Source organism: Daucus carota, chromosome 1, assembly GCF_001625215.2.
Source record: "Daucus carota subsp. sativus chromosome 1, DH1 v3.0, whole genome shotgun sequence".
Classification (NCBI taxonomy): domain Eukaryota; kingdom Viridiplantae; phylum Streptophyta; class Magnoliopsida; order Apiales; family Apiaceae; genus Daucus; species Daucus carota.
Window position 1 is genome coordinate 54,324,562 of NC_030381.2, and position 11,768 is coordinate 54,336,329.

At 35.2% G+C, this 11,768-nt stretch overlaps 2 protein-coding genes across 2 annotated transcripts; one reads left to right on the forward strand and one right to left on the reverse strand.

Moving 5' to 3' along the window:
* Positions 1–315: 315 nt before the first annotated feature.
* LOC108199777 (glycosyltransferase family protein 64 C3) lies at positions 316–1,553 on the forward strand. The gene has a single exon (XM_017367751.2). The coding sequence runs from the start codon at positions 422–424 to the stop codon at positions 1,400–1,402; it is 981 nt and encodes a 326-aa protein (XP_017223240.1). The 5' UTR covers positions 316–421; the 3' UTR covers positions 1,403–1,553.
* A 1,486-nt stretch (positions 1,554–3,039) lies between these two features.
* On the reverse strand, positions 3,040–11,486 carry LOC108205201 (protein ACTIVITY OF BC1 COMPLEX KINASE 1, chloroplastic). The gene is made up of 13 exons (XM_017375041.2): positions 11,087–11,486; positions 10,626–10,832; positions 10,285–10,374; positions 9,874–10,020; positions 9,072–9,236; positions 8,249–8,389; positions 7,990–8,169; positions 7,287–7,482; positions 6,910–7,037; positions 6,254–6,325; positions 4,515–4,627; positions 4,188–4,405; positions 3,040–3,483 (listed from the first exon to the last, which is right to left on the reverse strand). The coding sequence occupies exons 1-13, from the start codon at positions 11,324–11,326 to the stop codon at positions 3,419–3,421; spliced, it is 1,962 nt and encodes a 653-aa protein (XP_017230530.1). The 5' UTR covers positions 11,327–11,486; the 3' UTR covers positions 3,040–3,418.
* Between the last annotated feature and the right edge of the window lie 282 nt (positions 11,487–11,768).

Here is an 11,768-nt window from a genome sequence, read left to right on the forward strand (position 1 = left end):
ATGATCGCCAAAATGCAATGTGCAAGAACTTGCATACCTGTTCTTCACAAGGTGTGCATCGCAGTGACTTCCCAGTTATTCTAGTTGACCATAAACGTATTTTTAAACGCATGAGTTTAGAATTTATCGTACCGGGTACACAAGACTCCCGTAACACGGGACCGTAAAATTCCCGATGCATACAGGGATTGGTAGGCATAACCGTCTGATTCCTTCATTCCCCATCTCAGAACTCCCCCAGCATCATAAGAAAGAACAAAGTTGCAAACAAAAAACAAAACCCTCACCCTCCATCTTCGTCAAAATTACAAAAATGCCACTGAATCAAAACTCACACATCTCAAACTTAACACCCCTGCGCACAGTAGCATACAAAACTATAAAATCTTAAATCAAATTTTAGAACGATCATCTCTTGAAAATGGCACACAGAAATTACTGTTCATTCGTCATCTTCTTTATATCTATGCTATCATGCGCCGTTAATACATATTCGGATCCATGCGACCCGAAAAATCTGAGAGATCCGAAGACGCTCCGAACCGACCAGCTCACAGTCCTAATCAACGGCTACTCCGAGTCTCGTATTCCTCTACTCCAATCAATCGCCGCCACGTATGCATCTTCTCCAATTGTATCGTCCGTACAGATCCTATGGGGAAACCCGAAAACTCCACTAAAGATCCTATCTTTACTCTCGCAAAACCTCTCAATCGCGTCTCCGGGAGCTCCGATCGCCGTGATCCGGCAGAACTCCGACAGTCTCAACTCGCGATTCAACCCGCGCCGCTCGATCTCGACTCGCGCGGTGCTGATCTGCGACGACGATGTCGAAGTGGATACGAAATCGGTTGAATTCGCCTTCGCGATGTGGTCGAAGAATCGCGATAAAATCGTCGGTTTTTTCGCGCGGTCGCATGATCTGGACATAGTTAACCGGCGGTGGATGTACACAATGCACTCCGATAAATATTCGATTGTGTTGACGAAGTTTATGATCGTCAGAATCGAGTTTTTGTACTCTTATCGGTGCGGTGGTGACGTGGCGGCGATGGCGAAAGCGAGGGAGGTTGTGGATAGGAGGAGGAATTGCGAGGATATTTTGATGAATTTTGTGGCAGCGGAGGAAGGGGAGGGAGTGATGGTGGTGGAAGCGGAGAGAATTAGGGATTACGGAGATTCGAGAAACGAAGGGAGGAGTGGAGTGGAGAGTGCGGGATTGAGTAGTCGAAAAAAGGATCATAGGAAGCGGCGAGGGGAATGTATTACGGAGTTTCATCGAGTGCTTGGGAGAATGCCGTTGAAGTACGCCTATGGGAAGGTTGTTAGGGGTGTTGGCGAGCAAGGGTTGTGCGAGAAGGGAGGGAAATTGGTGCTTTGTGATCATCAAATCGTCGATTGAGTTGGCTTTGCTGGTGGTGGAGAGAATTGGATACAAGTCAGAAATATTGATGATGAATTGAAATTGGTGCTTTGTGATCATCAGATTGTCGATTGAGTTGGCTTAGCTGGTGGTGGAGAGAATTGGATTCAAGTCGGAAATGTTGATGATGAATTGATGATCAAGTGGTACTTGTGTTTCCTCCACTTCGAGGCGATGATCGGAAAAAGCTCGCAACTGCTGAGGGGGACCGAGTGCTAGAAGTTCATGTTTCGGTTTGTTTATCTACAATGTTTGTTTCCATTAAGACCAATTTTGAAATGCACACAAGTTTTAGCAAGAATTAGCATAAATTGTTGGCCAGAATTGTTGTTCAAATTCCAGATGGGGTATCTGGTAACGAAGAACGGAGAATAATAATAAGCATAATAAGCAGGGAGTTGTGAATGTTTGTGATGTTAGGAATCAGTGTTACAGTGGTCATACTCCATATTGATGTTCGATCAGGCTCTGAAACGCACAAAGTTCTTGGCAGAGATTCCAAAAGATCGTCGCAAAAATTGAAAATCAGAGGGAAGAATCGGCTACTGCTGGTCATGATCCCTCAAAATATCAAGAAGTTGCTCTTCACGCGGGAAAGAAATTAGGCAACAAGATTGCAGGAGCATACCAGAGGTGTAACTCTACATGATCTGTTTTGTACACAAAGAAGCTGTTGTACTACTCTTCTTCTCGGACCACATTGTTAGTTCAAGTTCATGTTAAAACCTCGGTCATTTCATTATATTGAAGAACAAAGGTTGTGCTCTAATTACTATTTATCTTTTCGCACTGTTATGTTTAAATCTCCATCATTTCATTATATTAAAGAACAAAGATCGTTTAAATCTAGTTACTGGGGTGTTTGGATGATTGGTGGGAATGAGAATGAGGGGTATGGGAATGGAGGGTATGGGAAATGGTAACCCAAGGGGTGTGAAGGTATTGATTCAAGAGGGAATGAGGTTCACATTCCAAGCAAAAATTTTACTAATCCAAACACAATGTATGGGTATTAGGTTTCGATTCCCGTTAACCGGGCTCATTAACCATCAACCAAACGCCGAATTTCTCTTCTCGGACTACATTGCTAGTTCACTTTTTCCTTTTCGATATGATTTAATGGCACTTTTTCTTCCCTTGAGCCTCATATACTCAGCTCCATCATTGTCATCATTAAGCATATTAAATATTTCTAAAATACCAGAATGGATTAAAACTTCAATTCACCTAGATCTGAGTGAATTTCACAAGTCATATGCATCAGACGTACAGCAATCACTCTTTTAATAAATAGGAAATTTTTTGTCAATGTAAACAATAAATTGATAAAATATTTTTTAAAAATTAATTAGAGATTTTTTAATAAATCAGGAATTTTTACAACACAACACTGCTTATGAGATGTATTCATAGTGATTTATCTCGACAAATGGAAGGGAGCTTCAGAATTTAATCCCTTGTGCATATGATATCTGTCTTCAGAATATTGCTGCTAAAGATTTCACCTGCTGAATTTCCGAGTCTTTCGACATTTCTGTATCGAATTTTTTACAGAATACTGTTTCTTTGCCAATTGGTAATTGGTCAGAACATTACATATATTCTACAACGAAGCATTATCGATAGAAATCTGGAGTCTATAATTTCATATCTACTTAATATCCAATTATCAGCAGCTGTATACATGGTTCATCTGGGACAACACTCAGAATGTCGATAAAGAATATGTCAACAAATTACTCTGTAAATGAAATAACTCTCCTAAAGCTATACTAGAGCCTAGAAAGAAATTATCAACAAGTATAGAAAGGCATATGCAAGCGCCTCGACTAACCTAGCTCTGTATATATGTATCAATATATATATACAAGTATATCGACGTAGAGTATTTCTCACCCATGCATCTGATTTTTCTTGTGTTAACATATACACACTTGGTATTTAACCCTCCATACCTATATACCCACCCTCGTTGTATTGATGACATGTCATGAATCATCTGTCAGATAAGACAGATGCACTCCATGAAAGCATGGCTTCCCGAGCAACTGATGGAAAACCTGAAGGTATCACAATGTACTTCAATATCATTCAAGAACGCATTGAAACTAACAAATATCAAGGAAGAAAATAACTTGTAAGACTAGTTCTTTTGACTAATTGTTTAGTGCAGTAATGTGCTTGGATGAAACAATTTTAGCTAAGAAATTATTTTAAAATATAAAGATGAAAGCTCGCTTAGAAAACTTGAAATTTAGCATAACCTAAATATAATTTTGCATTTTGTACTGGAAAAACATTTTAATACAATTGTAAATTAAATTCCTTTTTCACCTTCATATTCGACACCTTATTTATGTGGTACCATACCATATTATTATTTAAACATGTTGAACTCCAAATCCATATTAATTATTAGCTGACCATTTCGACTAGATCTAAGTAAAAATTAGTCATCTTACAGAAAGAAAGTGGCCTTTTTGTGGGTAAAATAAAAGTGGCCCTTCTGACATGTTCCCATCTATAAATGTGGTGGCTATAGCTTGAACATAAGCAAGTAAAATTATCCTTGTAAGAAAAATAACTAGCTTTTAGTCATTCCATGCTGAGAAGTGGCCAGTTGAATCAATTGAGAAACGGCCAGTTCAATCACAGCAGAAAATGTCAAACTAGAAGATTTAAAAGATATATAAGCCTATTAAAACTATTACTACCACATAAACAACCCAAAAAGCATTTGATATTAATGTGTTATAAAGTTTACCTCGAGCTACCTCCACTGCCACAGATGGCATATCTATTTGGTCTTCAAGCAGTTTATATACGTCAACAAGTTCATCAATGTGAAGCTTAGAGTCTTCAGTCAAAGCAAGGAGAAGCTGCCTGCGAATCCCTCCATCAACTAGGAAAAGACGAGCACCATCTTTGATTGTGTCTGTCAGGTCCAATTTCTTCTGGACCTGCATCTCTCTAGACAGTTCCCTAATGAAATAAATGTCAGATGCAAGTTTAGATCCTTGAACATTCATGTGTTTTCATTAAAACAAACACTTCTTTTGAATGACTAAGTGAAGAGGGAAAGGGGTACTACATTTGCTTCCCTTGCAATGCTGGGTTGCTACTCATTTTTGCCACATTTTCCTTCGCCAGCACTATCAGATTTTCAAGCCGTTTCCATTGGAAAAGACCATCTTTAAACAGAACCTAACATGAAGCAGGAATGCGTGAATCAAAGTAAGTTCAGTGTCAGAGACTGACAGGAAAAAGGAAGTGCCGAAGTTAGTTAGTATACTGCGATTAAATTAATGTAAGCTAGTTGCTCATAAGAGAATCCTATAAGTTTATGTATGTAATCTATACTATCTATACTATACTATAATAAGGCAACATGGGTATAATTTGTAGTCCAAGGTTTTAGTTATATTTTTTGGTTTGGTACTCTCCTTTTGGTACTACAAGTCTACACATGTGGAGTCTATTAGTATTATATTGCTAAACAGTTTCAAATACTATAAACACTCATAACAATCCATTATCATATAATATTTCATTAAAAATATTATAATAATGTTATAAATAAAATTATAAAGGGTTAATAATCATGTGAGTCATCAAAGTGGACCCAATATATCAAGTTGGTCACCAAACTCAAAACCGTCTCAAATCGGTCACTTGAGTCAGTTACAAGTATCACTAATTTGAGTTCAAGAAGTAAAAATATTGTTTATAGAATTTTACACATTATTCCTAAATGTTACCACAACTAATTATTATGTCATGACTTCTAGTATTTATGATAAAATATTTAGATTTTATGAAGTTTGTTTACAATTTATTTTTATTATATAGTTATTTTCCTTGTTTTAATTAAAGTATATAGTAAATCAACTTGATAAAATCTAAATATATTATCATAATTATTATAAGTCATTACCTTGTACTTAGTTGTGATAACGTTCAAGAATAATGTGTAAACCTCTATAAATAATATTTTTGTTACTTGAACTCGTATTTAGTGATACCTGTAACCGACTTAAGTGACCGATTTGAGACGGTTTTGAGTTCGGTGACCAACTTGATATATTGAGTCCACTTTGATGACTCACTTGATTATTAACCCAAATTATAAATATACAATTTTGAATATCTTCTTTTAACAAGAACCTTCATATAACTCTTTTTAACTTTAACGTGTTCTATCTCAATATAAACACGAATCATTACATAACCCTTTCTAACTCTAATCTTAAAAATTATTGTTGTCAAAAAAACCAAGATTATAAAATTACGTTGAAATTCGATTGATTTATTGAATCTTTCAAAGGTATTACACGATCGGCTATGTTTGGAAAAGATTTTAATTTTCTAATTTTTTATTTTTAAATCTACGTGTACTAAATTCGTATTAAATGTAATAAAATCCTGATATATATATATATATATATATTAGGGTTTGTCCATTTTTAAGTAATCGGGAGAAAATATAGTCAATTGAATAATATAATTTAATTAAAATTCAATTCATTAATACTAAAATACTAATAAAATGATGTTAAAATTTAAATTATAAATAATAAATTACGAACTATATACCCGCCCGTGCTTCGCACGGGTTAAAGGCTAGTGTAGATTAAAAACTTGAGTCAGGCTATAAATGTTCATCGCTGGTGAGCCAAACACATAGTATGTCGTATGAAATACAAAAAGGAATTTAAAGAGTAATTTAAATATATATTAATTTAGTAAATTAGTTTAAAAAGGAGGAGAATCTCGGAAAGAAACACTTCAAAATTTAGAAACGAATTATTATCTAAGAAAATTTCATCAAACCTGTATAAGGCGTTCACGTAAAGCAGGATTTGGATCTGTTAGTAGGCGTTTTGCTACATATGGATAGGCAACCTGGTAAAGATGGCAAAAACACTTGATTAAATGTACAATGGCAAACATTAACATGACATCTAATACCATAGAAGAGATATATTTTATATGCTTGTTTGTGTGAGTGTGTACACATATTCATCCCGGAAAATATGAGTACAATGCAATGTAAATTAACATCTTTCTGTGCTTGGATTTATATGAGAGCAATCAGATATTCAAAAAGTAGAAAATTAAGAAGCTCCAGGATGTGTGATGTTACAATGTGTAAGACCTACAATTTGTGAAATGACCTCTGCATAAAAGATGTCCAACACTTTACAACCAATAGGCTTGAAAAAGAGAGAAATGCAAATAAAATAACACTCACAATTATTAGCAAATTGACACTCCAATTTCTTCACACTATTTATTTCAGCTCATGAAAAAAAAAATCTATTATCTATTCACCTATTGTTTTGCATCAAATAAAAATATGCCCTCTAGTGTAACTGAGTTTGCTTCAGATAAGTAGAAGAGAGGTATGACCAGTGACTTATTAAGTAGCTTTAAACATTCAAAGAAACATTGTACGTTACATATGATAAGAGGATAAGAGATATAACCTCTAGAAATTTAAACTCTGGCTTCAAAGTAAAACAGATGCCTTCTTGAGTTAATAAAGAACGAATGACAAGAGAAAACCTCTCAGGTATACGAATAGGATATTGGTAAACCAGTTGATTAAATTTTCCTGCAGCACATGCAAACTAGATCAGAATTTAACGTTTTCACATTTTAGATAATTAATCCATTTCTCTGACAAATAAAATCACACATAATTTGCCCATAAATTCTGAATCCACATAGTATTCCTCATGGCCCTGGTATTGCATCCCAACTCACAAGGACCATATGCAGATGTTACAGCAATACATAATCCTTTACATCACTCTTTTGAGATGATTTTGTTAAAACTACATTCAAATTAAAGAGAAAGAACCTGTAACACTTCGGAAATTAAAATCAGCTAGTCCTTTCCCAGATGAGTTTTGCCAGATCGATTCCAAGGCTGGGACGATTGGAGTAACATCTGTTCCACTAGCAAGAAACCCAAGCCTGGTGAAATCATTGGCCATTTCCGCATAATCTTCATTAACAGCATGGACCACAGCATCAATCAAAATTTGTTTATTTTGCTGGATGGAGAAACAAAAGCAATAGGTAAATACTTAATATCAGAATCAGTAAACTTGGAACAAATATTTTTTAAAAGCCTAGGTCTTTATTACTTGCTTGTAAACACAATCAATGACACAAGTGAAGAGAATCACATATTCACTATAGAGAGATATTCGAGTAAATTACATCGTAACGTCAACATACTTCACATTAGTAAAGAAAGGGGTTTCAGAAATTAGAGTCTCCTATGCTGCATTTATTACTGAGTATATCACGTTTACCTATACAAATGAGCTAGACAATCAAATACCATACAAAACCTTCTGAATCAATAATCGCATATTACTCATAAAATATGAAGGTGGCTGTAATATTCCTATGTGTACAAAACAACTCTGTATCTTGATGGATTTTATCAGGTTCAGGAGTACTTTTTATCAAAAATAAAGAAGAAAAAGAATGCAATGGCAATTAAATGGTGGCCTCTTATTTGACAATATTATGTTTCGAAGTATATATCAAACCTGACTCAACTGAGCAACATTTCCAAAGTCCACGTATGCAATTCGTCCATCGCGCATAGCAAAGATATTTCCTGGGTGTGGATCCCCATGAAACAATCCAAATTCTAGCAACTGACGCAAAGCAGCACTCACTCCAATAGTCAAGAATCCATCTATATCAAGTCCAGCGTCCTTAATAGCCTGATAAAATAAGAAGAGTTGGTCAGGGGAGAAGGTGATACTCTTAATTTTCTTTACAGTAAATAGGTGGACATCTTACCTGTGGATTAGTGCACCGTATACCATCAATCCATTCCATTACTAAAACACGTGAACCAGAGAGTTGTTTGTAGACCCGAGGGATTTTCACAGTAGGATCTCCTTTGAAATTCTCCAGAAAATCTTCAATATTGCGAGCTTCCTGCAAATTCAATAAATATAATAAAGTAAACACCAGCTGCTCAGATACTTTGTCATCTTTCAGGCCATTTCGCCATAATTAATGTGACAAAACTTAGTGCTGTCTGAGTTCATAAAAGTGCGCCCAAACGAATATCATGAAAAAATGATGCAAATCTAAATCAGCTGGCCCGCATTATTTTACTCTCTTTCTTTTCTTATTTGGGATTTCCCAATATAAGAATCCTCTTGCTACAGATACTTTACTCCTCTTGCTACAGATATTACTAAGTTTACTCTACAACAGTCTCATATAGTAGGATATCAAAAAATGAGTTGAATTTGGGCATAGGAAGCTGTATTATAATGATGATTATTTTTCTTCCTTTTCTAATTACTTAGCCGTAATGAAATGCAACCCTTTTCATGTGTAAAAGTTTCGCGAGAGAAACAGCATATCAGGAAAAGAGAATGTTTACAAGAACAAAAAATTAGTATCGGGTAAAGAAGATCTCAAAAGGCTCGGAGTTGATCTGTTGTAATCACTCATTCAGATTTCAATCTGAAACTAGAAAGACTTATGACAGTAATCATTAATTGATTAACATGCAAAACACCGCTAGGACGAATTTTCTTTTCCATTTTTTAAAGAGAATAACAAGCGGAAAATCTTATGTGGCATAGATATAAAATGCAAACAATACCAACGTATAATCAAGCTCCTCCAAAAGCTTCTCGCCAAACTCATCAACTATAAGTTCTGCATTGCAACCTAATTTCTGTAGACTGATGCCATTCAGAAAGGATGCAAGAGTGCGGAAAAGGAAAAGATCTCGATATATTATGGGCTCTATCTCCGGCCTTTGAACCTGTAAACAGAAACAACATTCCGATTTAGCAGGTAAAATATATTTTACACAATGAAATGAGGCATTGCGATATAGACTGTCAGTTTGTCTGTAGTAGTTTGACACATGGTCATATTATAAAGCCTATCTCAGATATTTATCCAAGAATTGTACAGATAAATTGCCAATACTCCAGTTTCATCCAATCAAGATAAATAAATCAATAGGCAGGAAAATTTGCTGAGCTCAAGGTGAAATCTCAACCAGTATGCATGAGCCCACTAATTCTACTTTTCTTGGCAGGATTATGTTGATTTAATGAGCAAGAACAAGTTACAAAGATTGTTGAGACTTATAAAAATCACATCCCCGTGGTGATATGGAGCTTAATGTAGGATGACACCCATTTCTCAGTCAATCTTTATTTAAAAATATATCTATTTTGTAATTCATTTGAGTTTTTAGTATTACTGGGAGGAGTGAGGATTTAGACCCATGGTAAGGGTGGGGGATAGTCACGGCGATAAGCTCTACCTTTAACTTTTGTCCTGTGTTAATTTCTAAATTAAACAAGCATTATACACCTCCAGAAAATATGAAGGTTTATGAATGCAACTATAAATGATAGAAATAAAACCACGACAAGAGTTTCAACTACCTTAATTGCAACTTCTTCCCCTGTGGCACGTAGAGTAGCTCTGTAAACTTGACCCAAACTTGCAGCTGCTATCGTGGTTGATGAAATTTTGCTAAATACAGTTTCCAGTGGTTGACCCAATTCCTCTTCTATAATGTTGAAAGCAACCTAAACCATAGTTACATACATATTACTAAAAAAAGAAGAGAGTACAACTATATTGTGGATCAAAGGCATCAGAATAAATAGAACCTTATCTGTTTATATATTTGGGTATGGTTACATATATTACGGTGCATTTCATTTTTAAGTTCATGAGAAGGAAGGACCGAGTCTTCAATTATTCAAACCAGAGACTAACATTTGGTCGTAGCAGAGGGGAAGGAGACGTGACACTAGGCTATTAATTAATCATCAGCAATAGTATAGTACCTCATTGGGGAAAGAAGGAACATCATCTTGAAGAATGCAAAGTTCATTCATGTAATCTTCTCGAATAATATCAGGTCTGTTGGCAAGAACCTGCCAAAGAAAGAATCGACTTGTAAAAAAAAAGGATCCTCCTAGATTGAAAGAACATTCTCCTTTACATTCCAAATAACAACTGATTTCAACAGTTGATACAAACCATTATTAGCAAAGCCACAAGCAGTATCAAAGACTCAATGCCACACCATTCTTAGTTCATAATTCATAAACATCCAATGCCGTAAATCTCTAAAACTTCAAACATAACTACAATCGAAAGGAAAAAGAAAACAAAAAAAACCAACCTGGCCAGCCTTGATAAAAGAAGGCCCCAAATCACACAAAAGATTCCTGAGCTGCCTCGCACGAAACGGAACAACTTCTTCATCTCTCCCAACCAAAAAATCATAAACCAAAGTCGAATAATAAAACCCCAAGCTCCACACAATCTCAACCCCTCTACCAATCAATGACAATATTGCCCCTTGTGATTCCAATACCTTATTCCTCACCTACACCAACCACACACAAACAAAATACCCAATCCACAGTCAAATCTCAATAAACTAATTCACTTGCCCCAAAATTCTACTAACAATTTATCGAAATTCTAATATAATGACGATCACCAAAATCAATCCACGCATATAACATACCGTTAAACCTCCTTAAAGTAATAACACAATTATTTTTTCGAGATACCGAAATTTGCGAGATTATTACTTAATCGAGAAATCACAAACAACAAAGACATCATGATACATACAGTTTGGGGAGTATATTTTCGAAACGGAATACAAACACCGCGTTCGATATCGAGCTGCTCTAACGCACTTCCGTTCATCTTCAAATTCAACAATTGACCTTCATTGACAGTCGCAGCATTTGAAATTCTTGCCGTCTTGAAAGCTTTCCTCGCCGGAATTTGTTTCACAGGCCGGAAATCCGGCCGGCGGCCCAACAGAGACGATCTATAGACACTATGCGTGCTTAATATTAGTTCCATTTTTGAAAAGTACACAAGAAAGAATGAAGGCCTCGACTATCTATATATGCAGTTAATTGTAAGTATATGTGTAAGTATACAAGGTTGTAATGACGAGAACTGAGTTAAAGACTGACATAATGAGGTTCTGTATAGTCCACGTATGTATTATCTGATTATCGGAGGAAGAAAAAAAAAATTCTACGTTTTCTTTTGAAAGAAATGAACGTAATTGGTTGACCATAATAATATTATACGGCTGTTCTTTACTTTTTAGCGGTACTTTGAAGTTTCAATAAAAATTATATTAAAAAATTTCTTAAACAAAAGTTTGACATATAGTGTTTTATTAAAAATAGATTAAAAGATATTATAAAATTACAAAATATATTAGAATATATATATTTTAAAAATAATTTACAAAATCAAGATAATACCTACTATCACGTTAATAGTTGTTAAC

Bases quoted from the DNA above. Each gene is read 5' to 3' on its own strand.
- LOC108199777 (XM_017367751.2), top strand. From the start codon at position 422: ATGGCACACAGAAATTACTGTTCATTCGTCATCTTCTTTATATCTATG.
- LOC108205201 (XM_017375041.2), bottom strand. From the start codon at position 11,326: ATGGAACTAATATTAAGCACGCATAGTGTCTATAGATCGTCTCTGTTG. The intron at 8,390-9,071 runs GTATTGTTTGCA...TTGAATTTGCAG, and splicing joins AGGAGCTTGATTATACGTTG to GAAGCTCGCAATATTGAAGA. The intron at 3,484-4,187 runs GTAAACTTTATA...TGATACCTTCAG, and splicing joins GGCAGTGGAGGTAGCTCGAG to GTTTTCCATCAGTTGCTCGG.